The sequence below is a fragment of the Nipponia nippon genome, unplaced genomic scaffold, assembly GCF_047370975.1.
Source record: "Nipponia nippon isolate SJK-2023a ecotype South Korea unplaced genomic scaffold, ASM4737097v1 scaffold_30, whole genome shotgun sequence".
Lineage (NCBI taxonomy): Eukaryota > Metazoa > Chordata > Aves > Pelecaniformes > Threskiornithidae > Nipponia > Nipponia nippon.
The window spans coordinates 702,866-721,238 of NW_028262348.1; the positions used below are offsets into that span (position 1 = coordinate 702,866).

An 18,373-nucleotide genomic window follows, 5' to 3' on the forward strand; every position below is an offset into this window, starting at 1 on the left:
TAAGACTAAAGACAACAAATAATACTGTAAGTTGTGGCAAGTTTTATTCAGGCTGTACAAACAGGGCACTGGGAAAAAAAACAACAGTGGCTTCATGTTGGGACCAGTTCTATGAAATAAGTGGAGTACGAAATTAAAAAGGCACTAATCTTAAGAAAAGACACTCCATATATTCTAAGAATATAATTCATTTAATACTGTTAATCTTATAGCAGAAAAAATAAACCAAGCTATGATCCCCAAAATAACCTTTAAAAGCTTACATAAAATGTTATTGCCTGAAGATCATGGTCTTTAAGTTACATCTTGTGTTTAAAGTTTACACAGTGAAGACTGTCTCAAATGCAAGGCCACCTTTCCCACTGCAGTAACTGTATACTTGTCCCAAAACATGCTTTCCTTTAACACAAATAAAGAGAAAATGACAACTATAAACGAATGCTTTCACTGGTCCCAAAAGGTAGTCTTCTAGGCAGGTCTCACTTTCAAATTGCAGGTATTGAGGAAAATGCTTGAAAACTTGACTAGAGAATAAAGGCAGCTAACTCGTTCCCAGGATGTACATACAATATAAAAAAATTACCGTACAGGCACGTGAAATGGCACAAAGAATGCTGTTTTTCCCTTTACAAAAATAATGCTCAGGTTCTTCAGAGCTCCAACCCAAACAGGATATTCCCTTTTGTTTAGTCTTTCCCAATTTGTAAACAATCATGACTTAAATTAGCGCTTATCCAGTGATGGACACCGATTAGAATAGTTTTCATTTAAACTTTTCAGACTGGTCAGAGGCTTCAATGTCTATATACACATGTACACAACAGCAGAAAGTCGAAGAGTAATAAGCCTTTCATGACAGCTAGCTATTGTGGCACCAGGTAAGTAAACCAGCTCCTAGTTCAAAAGCAGGAACGACTTTAATGGGGCAGAGACTGAAGCCATCACTTGCAGGCTCTCACGCTTCCTCCGAAGTACACCTCACACGCCCAAGGAACATTTACACTGAGAGGTTATCCCTCAAATGTAAGGGGCTTCGTAAAGCAACAGGCAACACACATGTAAGCAAGCAAGCGATTAAGAATCCAGAGTCCTTCAAAGAGAAACACAAACTGATCAAATGCAGTATTTGCATATAAATACTTGTCTCCTAGTAAAATAGCAAAGACACGTTTTGAAGCAAGGTTACAATCAGCTTAGGCTGGTCAGTATGCTACATTTAAACCACATTTAACATACCTGAACCACACCGCTGCTACTCAGAAACTGTTCATCCACTGTTCGTCCGTGGCCCAAAACGAGGTTCACAGAAATGTAAGAATTCTTGTCTTTGCCTCAGATGCCACTACACACAAATTTTGCATAGTTTTGAAGGTAAAATATTTTGCTTTTCTGCAGTATCAGAACATGATTAAACCTAAACCAATGCTTGTGTTCCGAGTGTGTACCTTATTCAATGAGGGGATGAGTCAAGACATTTATTTCAGTGGAAAAAAAAAATCCAGGTCAAAAGCTGTGTTCAAGATCTCAAATCTCACAGTATTTATTTACCATGCAAAGGAAGAATTCTACAATCAGTCTTCTGAAGAGCTGCCTGTAACTAGGTCAGGTCTGAAGTAGGATTTCTCTGCAGCAGACTGAGTTTAGTGCAGTTTCTGTATTCAAAAGATGACTTTCAGTAGTACAATCTACGTAGTAAACTTACGGATATAGTTGGGGCACAGAAAAAGCATGACCTTCTTTAGTTAAGAAAGAGAGCTGCATAGCTTTTCTTTGCAAGACAAAATGTCAATGCCTATTGTCAAGAATTACTCTTACAGCACCAAACACTTCAGTCAACTACTTCACAGTTAATTTGGTAGTAAAATGCTCTACAAGAACCTCTAGACTGTCAGCCACTCGATCAATAGACAGAAATCAGCTAATAGATGAACGGAGAGACGTCTTTAAAAAAAAAAAAAAAGCCCCAGCATTTTGAATGTCTTGTTGCAAATGCCAGTTTTGCATTTCTTCAGTGCCTTCCAATTAAGGCTCTCATGGCACTTTCACAGGAGCTAAGAACAACATGCTTTTTATAGGTTCAAGCGACACAAATCAACAAGAAAACATGCTGGAACTTAACAACTTTTGTATAATTTGACATTTATAAGAACTGGTGAGATTCTGCAGGTGTCTGAAGGTTCTCATTTTGCTACAACTGACAGCCTTCAAAAGTTGAAAAAACAGGGGGCTGCTGGTTTCCTGTCAGCTTCTGCAACAGATACTTTTCTTTAACCAGGCTGTCTGAAAAGGGAGGTTTTGTAGCTGTAGTCTTTGCAGACATGTATTCTGTTAGTTCAGTGTTCAGTTATTTTTAAAAGAGCATTCCAGTTCACCTACAAAACACATGTAAAGAAGGTGACACAGGCTACTACTGTGCCTAAGCTTTCATATCCTGTACACAGGCTAAGGAGTTAACCTGCATGGCGTGAACTGTACTTATTTAGCTGCAGCCATCTACTTCCCTACTGTAAGTACAATTGCAGCAGTATAGCTTATGTACAGAAAAAGGGAAAGAAGCTATACTGATAACAGACACCTTTGTGGCCTTCTCCAGCCTGAGCATTAATTTATCACATGGGGAACCCTGGCAGCTGACTCCAATTAACCGTTTTCTAAAGGATGCTGGGAGGGAGAGGGATTGGGGCATATATAAACCAGAGCCAACTCATTTGAAAGGGTAAAAAAAGATGGCAGCATGCAGAGGACTTGGGATGCAAGCAAGGAAAAAGAGGGAAGGAAAAAAAGAAAAGATGAAAGCGGCTCTGGAAAAGAAGCACAGCAACATGGAGACACCCGAGAAAAAAAGGTACTGTGTTTGAAAAGGAGCTTTCAGCAAGCTGGGGCTGGCATAGCTAGGAAACTTGGGAGAGATAAGGGAGCCTGTAGAGACGTGGGTATAAAAGGTGTATGTTTAAATAAGAGGATTTTATCAGTATTTACCAAGGTCTTCTGTCCCGTTCCTCTCCTACCTCGCCACACCATGGCAATCTGATCAATCTGTCTACCAAGTAACAGCTCGGTGACAAGCACTTCTATGCCAGTAAAACTACACTTTCCACACTGCAGAAGAGCTGTATGTAGACCAGGCCAAAGTGTTTCCCTTTAAAGCTCACTTCCTACAGTTAGTGCTTGCAAAAATCAACAGAAATGCCTTAAAAACAGCTTACAAATATCAACCTCTCCTAAGTTTCCTTATAAATAAATGCCTCAGCTTCGATGCAGCTCAATCAATCAATGGTTATTTGCATTTAGCACACACTGTTTCAGGAAGGTCAACAATAAGCTTAAGAGTTAACAGAAAAGAGCAGCTTCTAATACAACTGCTTAGAATACATAAGCTTCAATTATTGTCCTTTAAAGAGACCATCATTTTAAATGTACTACCTAGGACAGGTTCTCTTAAAACTAAGTCTTCTTCAGTCCTAAAATTGCATTTTTGTTGTTGCTTTTTGTTGGACAGTAATGCACAAGTTGCATGTTTGATCTAAGATTAGGGCTCTTCCTACTGAGCAAGCCAGAAAAAGTCCATGGAAGTCTCCAGGAAAGGTTTTCTTCCCATACTTCTCCGCTATATACCAGTTCAGTCTTCTCCAGCTATTGGCCCAATAGAGTTTTAAAAGTGAAACTAAATTCTGGATGACGCAACTATGGTATGAAGGTCAGGCAGTGACTTCAGTTGTATATTCCAAATGTATGTTAAAAGAACCATCAAACTGCATCAAGCTGGAAAATCAGCAATGCTAGCAATGCGCCATTAAGTCATCCTCCCACCTCAAACAATGCTAATGATAGCCAGGAAAACGAAGCAGCAGTGTAAATCAGGCAGAGGGAATCATTCGTTCTCATCGGGGTTTTGAGGGTCAAATATTTTGACATGCGTGAATGGGAAGAGCCCTTTTCGACCGTTGACTTCTCCTTCCCACTGACCGTTTATATTCATCCTTGTAACCTTCACAATGTCTCCAACCTGCATAATTAAAAAAAAAAGTTATCACACATAGGAATCTCACCTCTGATACAAATCAAATGAAGAGGAACAACAAATACAAGCCCACCATAGGGAAAAAAACCTCCACCCTCTTCTTGGCATAAGGTTCAACTGAAAAGTTACCTTCACTGAAATAACAACATTTTGCTGCTCAACGCAATAATGTTGTCTGCACTCTTTTTCAGACTCAACTAAGTGTATATGTACATATTCAGACGAATTGCTGAACTACGCCTTTTCCTATAGCAAAGCGTACAACTTCATGCAACAATATATTCACTTTAGATATAAATTAACATCACGAAATCTACCATCAGTAATGAGATGCAACATCCATTCCAAAGAGCACAGTACTCATACTGGTTTTAGCATCAGCTGGCTTATTTCAAAGGAAATTTAGTTTTTCAGAGAAAGATTCCTATGGCAAAGAAACCTTTACTTGAAGTTCTAGTTCTGACTATCACAGTCTAAGAAGATTCTGTAGTTTCTAAAGTAATGGTATGCTTCCAAAGCAGGCAAAAGCAATCTCTTTTTTTTTTTTTAAGTATTAGATGTAGAGATTCTAGCTTTATTTGTTGTTTTCACCTCTACTTTGAGCCAAAGAATTTGAAACAGGAACGATGACATGTCAGGCCTTTCCTACCATAACTGTTCTCTTCCTATTTGGCAGTGAAAGATGAGAGAAGCTAAACTAGGATCAAGCAAGAAACATCAGCCCAAATAATGATAAGTTATACCCTTATCATTGTTCAATGCCTGCATTTAATTTGGACTGGGATAATTTACAAAGCAAAATAGCCAATTTGACAAGTAGTGTTTAAGACTTGCTAAATAGTCATTTCTCCCTTAAGTGCTTCAGAATAGCTGAACGTGTGGTCTGTTGCAGCAGCTCTCTAACTTTACACCTCCCTTCCTGTTTACTTAATTTACTCTATGTGGTAACTATAGTAAATATTAGAAATGTGACATTAGCAGCTAATAACTAATCTCACAAAAAGTAGAACCAGCCTATAACGAATGGCCAACAGATCCTAAGTTTCTTCCCCCAGCTAGGTCCAGGCTCTTTGTAGCTGAGTCTCAATTACCAAGCTACTTCTGTAAAAGCCAAAGGTAACTAGCTTTGGTTTTCTTATTTCAGGAAAAACTAGATTTTAGTCCTGATGCAGTATATATAACAATTTGTCTCTATTATCTAAATAGTATTAAAACTTAGAACAGATGCGGGTAGTTTAAGGACCTTGTCCAAGGGCCTTAGTTTAAAACTTTTCAGGTGACACCTGTGTATTTTCTGTTAAAGAAAAACAGCCTGAGTTTACAGAACACTGTGCATGTCACTAGATGATCTGAAGCCTGTCTAAACCAGTTATCACTCCAACAGATATTTTTTGAAGATCACTCAGAAGCAAGAATCCTCGAGTGAAGTTTAAGATACTATAATAAACTCCTTGGCAGTCACTCAGTGTTACATATCTTAAAATAAAATTTCTCAACCTTTGAAACTCTTCTTAGAGATTGAAGCTTTATATTGCATATTAGAACGAAACGAGACATTTAAGCAAAATGTGTTGCTCCACCCCCTCTCCTTTTTCTCCACTACTTGGGTTGTCCATGTGCCGTCTACCCTCCCCAAATTCGAGACTGTCATACTTGGAACAATTGTATCTTGTGCTTTTAAGAGAGGAGAAAACCCTCTGCACTCCCTTAGTTCTTGGGATAGAACTGAGACCATGTTACTTTCTTAAAGGGACACCTTTTCTTATGCTGTTCCTAAACTCAAACGTGAAGCCAGTATATACTGTTCAGTAGTTATACACTGCCCATGAGAGTTAGCACATACATATAGTGTTGATCTGATTGGGTTTCAACTCTTCAGACTACTGCAGCATGCTTTAATTGGGTATTTGCTATAAAGCACAATTTGTCAGACTTTTTGCTGAATAGAAAGGCTAGGGAAAGCTTTAAATAGTAACAAGATGACCTAAACAGGAACTTAACAAACGTCTCTTTAGGAAAAGGCTGATAACATCTATAAATACTCAGCGTTACACTGCTAGATTTAAATAACCCTTGAAGACAGATCCAAGTTCCACGTTTTAGACCCAAATTCAAGAAGACGCAGCCAACATTGCAACAGTTAAAACCTAGGAAGAAACTGCATTTGCACCACACCATAAAACCAATCCACTCTCAAACACTTTAATCTTATTCATGGAAGAAAAAAAATAATCTGTAGTACACTGGATCAAAAACATAGACCTGTATTTTCTGAGACTTTGGCAACTTAATTCTGCTCATGTGCTGTAGAGATCAATCCATTATTCATTTTGAAGCTTTAGAAAAAGATATCCTTCAATTTGACTCTGAATGATTTCTACAACGTGAATAGGTTTGGAAGTCTTGCTTCAGCTGAGTGGAAAAAAAAAAAGTATTTACAATATAAATCTATTGCCTTGCAACAAACTGCCATGTAGATTAGCAATGTAAAATGCTATTTAGACTACTGGGTGGGCAAAGTTGCTACAAATCAGTATTTGCTGTTAAAGAGTGCTAGCTAACAAAAGCTACTCAAAAACCACTCCCATATGCCAAGAACCACTGGAATAGTAAAATGATTTGCAATAACTTCATATTATTTTTCAAGAGTTTTTTTAATGAGAGCTTCTGACTATCCTCTTGTGCTGTTATTAAAAAAATGCAGTTCCCCTGAGAAGATTAAATGAAACAGCGTGTTGAAACAAGATTTTTGGAGAAGGAACCTTGATGTCATGATAGAATAATTTGTGGATCTTATGTTAAAGAATTCCGTTTTGACAATGTCTAGAAGAATCTGTTCAAGCAGTCCCTCTATGTAATTCTTCCCCAAAGTACTAACTAAAAGCAATATCTGGTAAATGCTTTTTAAAGCATCTATAATGTGGTCAGCTGAGGTGTGATCTCCCACTAAAATTATTTCACACGCTATTTTTTTCAGAGAATGTGTTAAGCCAGTCAGAAGGATTGTCTTATGATTAGGCACAGGGCAGAGTCAGGAGACCTGGTTCTATTCTCATCTCTGCCAGAAACTTCCCGTATCACTCCGGACAGCTCATAGCCCTTATCTATAAATTAGGATAATGCTTCCTTAGTCTCAGCATCTCTCGGATAAGTTACTTCACTTGTGAAGCATGCCAGCATTGCTGGATGGAAGTATCAACTGCTGTTCTGAAATGCAGCCATTTGGTTCCACCCAAATGATAAAAATCAAAAGGTATTTTAGATAGCATCCTTTCATTATGTCCCTGTTACAGCATGAATTCAAAGCCCTGGGGAAACACAAGCTGTGGAACATGCCAGTCAGAAAGGTTACTTCATTCGCTCTAGACTCTTCCATACCTGTCTTCCATTTGAAGCTGAGTCATACGCTGTAGAAGGTTTCCTGCATGCCATTTTAGTCACACAGTCAACCAATTCAACGTGTTTTACAGCTATTCCAACAATTGTATGTTAATAGCTTTATGGCTGATAGAGTTCTGTAATATAAGTTTAAGGAGATAAAAATGCATTAAGACTCCAAATCATCATTTTAGCCCACTGGGTCAAGAGCTATAGAAAACATATTGCTCTCTGGGGTGTTGAATCTCAGTCATCATCCTAATTAGTGTTACAACTCACCTTCTTTGGTAACACTAGCATTAGTACCAAAAATGAAACAATTGTTCAGACCAGCTGCCTGTTCTGGAGAAGAATAAACAAGGCTCAATACTAAGAAATTACTCGATATCCCAGTGTCCCCAAAAGGTATAAACCTGAGCCACACAAAAGAGGCAGAGTTCAGTAGCGCTGCAAACAAGACAAAGTGACACTGAAGTAGCCGGTGCTTTACATATTGTAAGATTCAGGAAACCAACAGGCTGAAAGCACAGCTTAATTATCCGTAACTTCTGATGTTGTGTGCCAGAAGAATAATAGTTGATGCCCAAACCAGAGAATCAAGTAGTTCAGAGGACAGACGTTCAACCATTCTTGAGACGTGAAAGCAGGTCAAAGGAGAGCATAGAATTGTTGAAGTCCTAGATGCAATTAATCTAGCCTCATCTAGGAACAGAGTAAAACAACAGAATTTTGCATTTCAAGTATAGCTAGGACAATTGCCAGAGTTGGGGTTGCAACAGCACATATAAAGTGCTGCTTTTCATTACATGATGGTAGCCTGTCTCCAGCTGATTAAGCCAGCTGTCACGATTGTACAGAATTTGGAGAGCAAAGAACTCCCACAGACCATCATTCCTGAGCCACACTGAATCTCACTGTAGCACAGGATCTTGTCCAGGTTATCCATGTTGCTTTCAGTTTCATCCGAAAACAAACTCTGCCAACAGTGCTGAGGGTGAACGTATATTAAATTGTGAGGCACCCAGCACTATCGTGATGGGAACCATCAATAACTTTGACTGGAAAAGGAAGTTACGAAGATTAAGATTGCACACGAAATCTCTGAAGTAATTGTCAGTTGTATTTTCAAAGGTAGCATACTGAAAATTTGGTGCATGTCAGCACAGAAACTGGAATCCTGCTGCCAATGTCACTTTCAATTCAATAGTTAGCAGAACTAAAGCTCCCCGATCACCACTTCACAAGTACAGGCTCAATATTTTGCTTAAAAACTAGACCTTGTGGGTTAGATGCACTTTGATGTTGAACACAGCAATACTAAGTTTCCTTGGCGTAAGAAAAGCACAATGCTTGTTGCCTAGTGAAAGAAGCAGCCTAATTTCCTAATTAAGAAAGTTCTACTACTAGCACATTTTGGCCTACTTGTCTCAACTTTCCTTTGAACAGGAAAAAAGTTAACTGTAACCTAATTGTAACAAGCTCAAGAGGAATATTGTAAGTCAGTTATATAATTATGGTGAATGGATATTTATTTCACCAAAATATTTCAGTGACAGGTTAACTCTGTACTAGCAAATATACATATATATGTCTGATAGATCATGATAAACTACTTAATACTATAATGCTGGCACAGGTCTAGAAAAAGCCATCATTACTATAAAAACTTTGCTATAAAAATAATGAAGCTCTTGTTTTTTAAAAAAAAATAATCTTCAGATGCCATAACACTGTCATGTTAAGTCTGGAGATGAAGTCCAGAACTACTACTGCCTTCAAAATGGTCTATGACACTTATTACAGTGTTTGCAATATATTTAAGAACCACTTTTTAAACATGTGGCAGACAGAAGTCTAGTGGCTGCTGCAGGCCTCCCATTTTCCGGTTCCTTACGCCATTTCATTCTGCTTTATAAGTGAATTTGGAATTTGTTGTTCACGTCCTGAATGAACCTTCAAACAGTTCACTCATTTTAAGGGAATTATCCACCGTTAGTTTATCTACTGACTATGCTGGACATAATGAACTTTGTTGTGTAGAAGTCAGCCATCAATCAGCTGCTTTGCATCCAAACAAGAAGTACCCAGCTACCAAGAGAGAAGCTCCTATAAGGTAAAACATACCAGGTCTTAGTCCGCTGGGCACTGCATACGCTTCACGTGCTGGTTAGAGCATGCCAGTTTAAACAAGGCTTCACTGGCATATTGTTGTTAACAGGCTGGCTATAGACCTACAGGTTATTAAATGCTGAGAAACTTTAAGGTAGGCTTTGCTGCTCTGTATCATATTAACAGTGCCAAAGAATCTCTGCTCTTACAAAACTCAGCACCTCCTCCAAGTGCTATCCTGTGTAACCTTTGAACACAGGGTTGCCCTCCTAGCCTTCCCAAAGGAAGGCAGGATTGAAGAACAGCAGTACCTACCCCTGTAATGTAGAGTCCTAGTCCCAATAAATACAGGACACTGGAGCCCTGTCCTTCATATTCCTTCCTCTGGAGCACCAGAAGGGAAGGAAATTGCTTCTTGGCTAGAAGCACACAAGTAAAGAAACAGATCTGGGTGGTTGGTTTTGGGGTTGGTTTGGGGTTTTTTTGTGGTTTGTTTGGTTTTTTTTATGCAGTATCTGTGGAAATACTACACACATTAGTAGTAAAGTTAGTTAGTTGCAGTGAGAAGCTGCAGACTTCAATCATTTCATTAAAAACATTAAATCTGAACTGCCAAGGTAACTAACTCAACTGACAACCGTATATGTAAATCTTAGAAATACATTTAATTAATCATAGGCTTTACTAATTGTTCACTGGTGCAGGGAGATGCCCAAAGTTATCTGTATATCACCTGTACGCTTTGAGATAGTAGCTATACTGAAAACTTTTATTTTAGCCTATAAACGGATTACTTTTTTTTTTTTTAGAGAATAAAAGTAGAGCATATAATGCAGTAGGACCAAGTCAACATTAGTCACTTCAACAATACCAATATGAATGTGAAATAATTTTAGCCTAGCAAGGTCCAAATTGTAATAAATGACATATTAACTAGTATCCTTACAGGGACAACATTGTAGTTGCCCTTAAACTGTCACACTTTAAATACTATTTAAAAGTTAAGCACTCCATCATTATCCAACCAAACAGATCTTGTTTCAGATTTTTCAGTAGAATATTCACTTGTTTTACAAGTTACACTTTTCATGTGAGAAATTTAAAAAAAAAAAAAATACCTTCCTTATAAAGCAAAATTCTCTGTAACAGGTTAGGCATCTTTATCTTTTCTCAAAGAAAACTTCTGACAGCTTACGTAAACAATAGTGTGAAACAGAAAAAGCAGAGAGCTTGTCCCATTTTTACGCTGAATCCAGGAGAATGACATCCCTCCACTTAAAAGGAAGTTGAGCAGATTACTACGCAACAGCTTTACTTACTACAGATGGTATTCTCTTCCTTTTAAGTACTGTCTGTGTGCTGACCACACAAAGCTAGAGCCAGCAAACAGATATTTTGCTCTCATATTGTTTTATCAGTTTAAATGAGATTACACAATCAGGCACTGTACAATTATACTAACAAGGTGTTCTACCTATACAGGCTGAACTGATTTAGAGTACACCTATACTAAGGTGGAGTACTGTCAAATGCTATTATTCTGAAAGAACACCATTAACTTTTTTCCCCAAAACATTCCCATAACCTGTTCTTTCCCTACCGGTAGCTACTTTCAGTGTGCTTACAAAATAGAAACTTCAAATGGTCGAGGTTATTTAGTGATATGTAGAGCCCTGACAAGGTTGGGATTAAATACATCATCAGGGCCCAGCAGGCGTTAGGCAATCTGAAGGAAGATCATGAAAAGAAGTTGCATTTTTTTTTTCGTTGAGTAGTACATGCGACAAAAAAAAAAATATTGCTATAATGAGGTGGCTAAAGTTCCCTATGCATGGATAGATATGGAGAAGCTGTAATCACTGGTTTTGATCAAAATGTAGATCAGTTCCCAGAATTCTACTTCTGAAGCCTCTTGAGAAGCCACAGCATGGCTAAGGTGCACTTACAAAGAAAACAGACTACACAGGAAGACAAAACGTGCCAGTGGTGGAAGACAAAGACATTAGGCAATAAGTGATGAGAATTCAGTGGAAGAGAAGAATCTCTCCAACAGAACTTCAGCAATTTCAAGGTTCAAAACAATTCAAACCTACATGTTGGTCAGAGAATTAATCCTACTGGTATCCTAGAGTAGCTAAAATGATGGAATTAACTAGGTCACTAAAGAGCAAGTCAGAAAAATCTATTTGTGAGGGCCATGCAGCAAAGCAAGTTCCCTGAAGTAATTCCATGACACATTGATAACATAACAGAATCAATCGCTTGTCTTGCTTTGTTTTCAGAAGCATGAGTAGTTTTGGCAGGAATCTTCTGTACGGTGCAGTTGGCAGTGAATTTACACTTTGCTCTCTGATAATTTTCACACACTGTTCACAAATAACAAGCTGCTAGATTTCATAAGACTCAAGGAAAATCCAGTGATACATATTTATTTTTAACCCCATAAGAGTAATCACCTGTAGAGGTTTTACAAATACAGGAGGAAAAACACTTAGGGCAACTATTACAAAAAACTGGAAGTCACAAATACAACCTTTCAAATTTCAGTCAAAAGCATCAGCTATAGGTAACAGCTTCAACTTGCAAAGTAACTGAGCAAAAGCAACAGGGAAAGTTCAAAAGTATTTTTAAAACCACTATTATTTTACTTGCTAAAATGCTGTTGCTTCCTTTGCTTGTTTCCTTGCATTTGCTCCTTGAAGTATTGTAGCACACTCAAATTTCATCTTTGAGACTAGCACTTTTTCCAGGTGAGACATCTCTGAACTACAGGTTAACTAGCCTTCAGTATAATCTGAATGTAACCGTCTCAGTGTCCTGGACAGAGCTTTAAAAACTTCTTCCAATCCATCATTTATGCTAGTTAAACTAGAATTGTAACATGAATTCTTTACCATTTAAAGAATAAAGCTCTAAAGTCTTAAAGACATCCCTAATAAAAATAAAATTAAAAATGCTTTGGCAAGCACAGGAACTTACTAAAAGTTCAACACAAGTTTAGAGGTTACACTACAGCCTTTCATCAAACCCCCTTGCTCCCAATTTAGGTCTTATGGTTTCTCAAACCCCACTTTTGAAAACAAAAGGGATTAGAGTACTTCCAATATATTTCTGCCCAGATACTCAAGGACATCTCATACTACAGTTGAGGATAGAAAGACGATGTTTATCAGCAATACTTACCTTTCTCTGAAGGATGCTACTGCCAGTTTTCAACCTGGGATACCGCAATGATAATGAAACACCTCTTTCCTTCCCCAAGATTAGGTGGAGAAGCAAAGCCATCCATCCTCTCACTAGCACTTACTTCCACAGCAGGATGTATACGCGCCACTACCCTTCTAACATATCTGCACTGTTGAACGGGCAAGAAGAGAGGGTAAATAGAGGTCCCGAAGTAACTCGGTCACTTTTCTCAAAGGAAGTGGTATAGATGAAGCAATTTTTGTAGATCTTTCTTAAGAATGTAACCTAACTTCTCAGTCCCTTGACACAGACAAGCAGACTCCATACGAAGTCATCCACACCAACTTTGCCACTAACAATTTTTAGTTTCTTATTTTATAAAACAATTGAAAACCATGTGACTTCAGAGGAAAAACTTACCTCTAATGCCAGCGCAGTCTTGTCGTAAGCACAGGGTACTCTCTTTTGGATAGCTTTGGCATAGACTGGTCCATTCTGTGTTGATGGCAGAGGATTGATCACTGCTCCAGGTGTACTGGACACTGAGGGAAGGGGACTTGCGGTTTGAGGCTGAGCATAAGCATGGGCAGGTTCTGGAATACCGTAACTGTTGGAATTCCTGTTTCCATGCTTCCCATGAGAAGACCTGACTAGCTTTTCTACATAAGGAACAGGAATCATCCCAATCCGACCATCCTTGTTTCTGGCGCTCCACCACTGTTCTTCTGGCTTCTCTACAATTACCAGTATCTCGCCCTTTTTGAATGGAAGATCCTCAGCATCATTGCCAGGAAAGTCATAGAGAGTCCGAACATACTCCACGTTTTCTTCTGCAGTGGACACAGCAGGGGCAGATCCAGATCCCATTGGTGGACTTGGATACCTAAGTTTAAAAAAGATTTGGTATAAGCGATAGCTATTGTTTTGTATTTCCAGTAACAAAGTTAAGTACCAGTTTTACAGTAGGAACACCAATTAGAGGAGAATTACTTATTCAGCTTTGTAACAAAAGTATTGGCTTGGTAGCACTGTGAGGCATTGCATGAGTAACTCATGCTCTCAAGTAATTACTTAAATACGCAAATTAGCTTCCCCAGAAACCCAATTTAAAAAAGTCTATCACGGATGTAGAACATTGGGAGAAATAACGCAAAATCTTCATCCACCTGTTTTAGATTGTTGTGAGGATCTTAGGGTAGAATAAAATTAATGCTATAGCTTACGTTATGAGAGTCGTGATACATAAATGAAAATTATTTGGGTGACTTGGGGTGGAGGGGCTCTTGGAGAGCTAAATAATCCTCTGCCGTTCATCGACATTTGTAACTTCAGCATCCACTTCTAAAGAATTTAGTAACTCTAAATGCTAGACTTGAGGGAGCATAGTGGGGAAAAGGGAACAAAAGAGGAGGGTATGATAAACACCTACAGTTTTCTGACTCAAAGCTAGAAGTCCAATGTTGTCTTTCTGATCGGTACTACAGCACCTTTCTAACCGACTCCTACTACTTACATGCAGAATTTTGGGGACAGCTAGTCACATTTATACTTGAAAACTCCTTTCTTTAAGAAAAGAGAGGCAGATCCTGTGTTTTTAGGAGACAACACTTTTCTCCTCTTGTCTGGAAAGTAATATGGAATTAAGCTCCCTAATCTTATTTTTACAACTTTACAACTCAAAGGGTTGTTACAACAGAAAAATTACTAGTTTCAAAGTACTTTACTGCATATTTAAAAGTGACATCTTCATAAAAGACAATATGAAATACTTGCATCCGCTGCTAAGAATGGAGTAAGAAATGAAAAAGCTAACCATCTAGAAATATTCCTTTGCCTTATTAACCATATTACCTTTAATTTATTCACATCATTTATTACTATGCCCATCATCTGTTCAGTACAGTCACTTTGTTGTCTGTGATAATATATAACATCGTTCATCAAATTAGACTATTTTCACTGCAATCTATTTTTATCATAAATCTTACACATTTTATTCAAAGCAGCTGTCAGAAATCTTAACGCATTTAGGCCAGAGCAGATATTTATTATCTAAGCTACGATAGCAAGAATGCATGTCATTAGCCTACTTCAATTCTCTTTTGCTACTTACAAAATAAGATGGAAGTCAAGTCCCTATGATTTTGGCAAGATAGGCCAGAAGCCCTGAACAGAAAGATATACGCTGCTTTAAGACACCCTGCTGCAGCCAAAGCTGAGGGAGAGAGGGAACCTCTCAGGAGCATCTGCAGTGATGGTCAGAGCTCACTATCGACACAAAGCAAACAAAGCTTAAAACAGTCAGTTTTCAACTGTTTTACAAGTTTAAAATGTCCTCTCCGAGAGCTAAAAGCATTGTATGGCTATATGCAACAAACTACTTAATCCTACCATGAAAACCACCTCTTCATGCTGTACTTTATGAAATTAAAAGAATCAACAGCCTTCAAAAGCACAAGCAGCTGAGTGCAAAGGTCCCTGAAAATGCTAGAGAAATAAGGATTAGCTATAACAGTTCTGAAGCAAATACCTGTCCACCCCTATTCTAAATCTAGTCCATTAACTAAAAATACATTTAAAAAAAAAAAATCTGGAAATGCTACCTCTCATCCTCCCTACTGCAGCAGGAAGTCTCCTTCAAACAGAATTTCAAACCATTAACCATGTCACTGATTTTTCTAAAAGAGTTCAGAACAAAAATCATGCTAAGGAAAACCACCTGGGCAATCCCATTTGCTGCTTTATAAAAAAGCTTGTCAGTTCACAGTAGGCTAGGTCCCATCTGTCTCTGCACGCTGAGAGAACAATATGCAATCAAAACCCTGAAAATAAGGTGGTACTAAAATGTTCATAAAACGTTTCACACGAGACTCCTAACAAATACCAAGCAAGCAAGTGGAATCAGCTAAGTTTTCAAGTGTTTTGAGAAAGCCAAGTCAGTCGCTGCCATCAATGGTTAAGAACAAGTTTTTACATCCAGAAAGGCACAACAGCATCCAGGCTAAGGAGAACCGAGATAAGCGTAAGGATTGCTTCAGTGTAGACTTTCTTCCCCTCCCAACTGTCCACAAGTTGAAGCATGCACGTAACACTGGGCAGCTCCGTTTAAGCGTTGCTGCAATGCTGAAAGTGACTTTTTTTTCCCCCCCACCACCTACCCATCTCTCTAGCCACAGCACAATCACTACCCAGAAAAATTCTCAGCAGCTTTAAGAGTTCTTGAAGCTAGTGCCGTCACATCCCTCCCATCCCCTGGCAGCTCTACAGAAAGACTTTTTTTGACCACTTGAGTTTTTCAACTTGACAAGCTATTGTCAACCTTTGACGAGTTACTGATTGTCATTAAGAGCTGGCCTATGCCAAGATTAAATTGTGGCTATAAACGTCAAAGTTATTCTATAACTTGCTGATCTGCAAAACACAGCAAGATTTTGAACTGCAGAATTTAGAAGCAAACCAATTTGAATTTCTTTTTTTAATGTGTCACTACTTTTCTAACTTCTGTTTCACTTCATTCTACCCAGGAAGCCCAAAAGCTTTGAAATAAGACACTGGGAAAGGCTTTATTAATGAAAAATAAGGAATATGTTCTAGAGTTCTTGATAAGCAGTTTACTGATGCGAGTTGCAGGTATGTCCTGTGTTGGGAACAGGACAAAGAATGAGCTCATAGCCAAGTCACGTTTTCCCATCCTCCCAGAATAGCATTTCTCGGTGTAGTGCATGCAGTATGCAGATATAGATGGACGGTGACATAACCAAATCATGAGAAATAAATGTTTTCCATTTTTGGGGGGTGGAAATGCCACCCTAGAAGTCTGGGAAACGCTGTCCTAGAATGTATTAAAGCCGACTTAACAGGGTGAAGCAGTCTAATCACATAAAGGCCTGTTCTATTGTAATCAGTGTGCGTGCAGGGGCAGAGGGCGACTTAAGCTCAGGGCTGTGCTTCAGTCACTGAGAAGACTTGTGAACCAGCTTCTCAACCATCCTAGGAAGAGAAGGACAATGCCAGTGGAAAAGGTTGACACAAAGCACGGCCACACCCTCTTGCAAGGCAATTATAGCCAGCGGTAGAGATGTACACGGAACCTTTGCGTAGGCCTACGCGCGCTGTAAGGGCAGGCCCCGTGCATTATATGGATGACTTGACTGAAAGAGCAACCCGTAATGGTCACCGAGATCCAGAGTGCTAAGCAGCACCGCTGCTAGAAACCGCTTCAAGCAAGGGCCGCCAACAGCCGCGTTCTCAGCGCCGACAGCACGGCCCTGCGCCCAGAGCCAGTGCCCGGAGCGCGGCACTCACCTGGGCGCGGGCTCGATGAGGGTGGTGGTGTCCAGGTAGTGGATCTTGTAGAACTCCAGCAGGGCGGGCAGGTGCTCGAACTCCTGGTCGCCGATCTTAAAGCGGCGGTTGGGCAGGGAGTTGATGATGTAGTGGGAAACCCGGGAGTTCTCGGAGACGGAGAGGACGTAGTCCCCCGGGCAGGTGGAGGAGTCCCGCACCAGGAACATGCCGTGCCGCTGCCCCTGCAACCGCGTCTGCGCCTCCGCCCGCGACACCGGGCCCACGTACCAGCTGGAGCGGTCCGACGAATCGAAACGAGCGGCGGAGGACATGGCTCCGGGCGGGGAGGGGAAGGGAGGGGGGAGGAAGGTGAAGAGCCCGAAGGCCCGGGCGGAGGAAGAGACGCGGGGAAGGGAAGGCCTGGGCAAGGAGGCCCGGGAGGCGGAGCGGGCTGGGGGCTAGGAGGAAGCGGCTGGTGCCCGGCCCAGAGGAGAGGAAGCCCAGGGAAAGGGGGATAAGGGAGAAGGAAGCTCCGTGCCTCTGGAGGAAGGACCGAGGAGCGGCTGGGGTGGGGCCGGCCGGACGCGGCGGTCAGGGCCCCCGAGTCTCCCTCAGCGGCGGGGTGTGCAGGGCATCCTTCCCGCCTCTCTCAGGCCTGCGGCGGGCCCGGCTGGGCGGGTGGCGAGGAGCGGCGGCGGCTGACAAGGACAGGCGGCCCGGGAAGGTGGCGAGGGGAGCCCGCTACGGTGCCCCGGCGCCGGAGCCGGCGGGGGTGGGGCGGGGGAGGCAGAAGCGCCGGGCTCCCGCTTTCTCCTATCGGTTCCCTCCCCTCTCGGAGCCGAGCACCAAAATGGCGGCGGCGCCGGGCGGCAGGAGCGCTCCGAGACACCGCCCCGCGCAGGCGCGCCGCGGCGGGGGGAGGGCAGGGCCGCCGGGGCCGCGCCGAGGGAGGCGGCGGGCGGGGGCCGCGGTGCCCCGTCCGGGCGCCCGGAGGGAGGGAGCGCCCTCCCCTTCCCCGGTCCCTCCCGGCTGCAGCCGTTCAGACCCGCCCCAGCGCCTGCCCGCTCGGGGGGTGAGTGATTGTGAGCGGCCCCGCCGGCGTGTGGAGTCAGGCGGGTGCGGGACGCCGCGCCGCCGCAGCCCCCCGGGGAGCGGGGCCGTGCCCCCCGCGCACCGCCCTGGCGGGCTGCAGGCGCGCTTTACCACAGACGCTGCCCGGTCCCTGGGCTGAAGCCATCCGAGGGGGCCCCGCCGCCGTGCCGCCACCTCCTCCCCGTCGCTCCCAGCACATCCTCCTCGGTGCTGCCCGGCCCCTGGCCTTCCCCGCTTTGCCCCGAGGCTCCCTTCCCTTCCCTCCAGGGCGCCTCCTGCCCTGCCCCGGGCTGCCTGGGG

The 18,373-nt window shown here is 41.6% G+C and overlaps 2 protein-coding genes across 5 annotated transcripts in view; one reads left to right on the forward strand and one right to left on the reverse strand.

The window, feature by feature from the left end:
* Positions 1-22: 22 nt before the first annotated feature.
* CRKL (CRK like proto-oncogene, adaptor protein) lies at positions 23-17,818 on the reverse strand. Of its 4 annotated transcripts, XM_087768755.1 has the most exons (5): positions 17,000-17,814; positions 13,115-13,577; positions 12,816-12,863; positions 12,692-12,725; positions 3,882-4,006 (listed from the first exon to the last, which is right to left on the reverse strand). In XM_087768755.1, the coding sequence occupies exons 1-4, from the start codon at positions 17,311-17,313 to the stop codon at positions 12,708-12,710; spliced, it is 843 nt and encodes a 280-aa protein (XP_087624881.1). In that variant the 5' UTR covers positions 17,314-17,814; the 3' UTR covers positions 3,882-4,006; positions 12,692-12,707. The 4 variants fall into 4 exon arrangements, with proteins under 4 accessions (XP_009461952.1, XP_087624879.1, XP_087624881.1 ...); XM_087768753.1 differs by having other exon boundaries at positions 3,874-4,006; positions 12,692-12,863; positions 17,000-17,818; XM_087768754.1 differs by lacking the exon at positions 3,882-4,006 and adding an exon at positions 7,522-7,536 and having other exon boundaries at positions 12,692-12,863; positions 17,000-17,818.
* Positions 17,819-17,919: 101 nt separating this feature from the next.
* MED15 (mediator complex subunit 15) overlaps positions 17,920-18,373 on the forward strand; it is a 53,802-nt gene continuing 53,348 nt past the window's right edge. The window contains exon 1 of the mRNA XM_087768723.1: positions 17,920-18,053. The gene's annotated coding sequence lies outside the window, so the exon portion shown is untranslated. The remainder of the gene's footprint in view (positions 18,054-18,373) is intronic.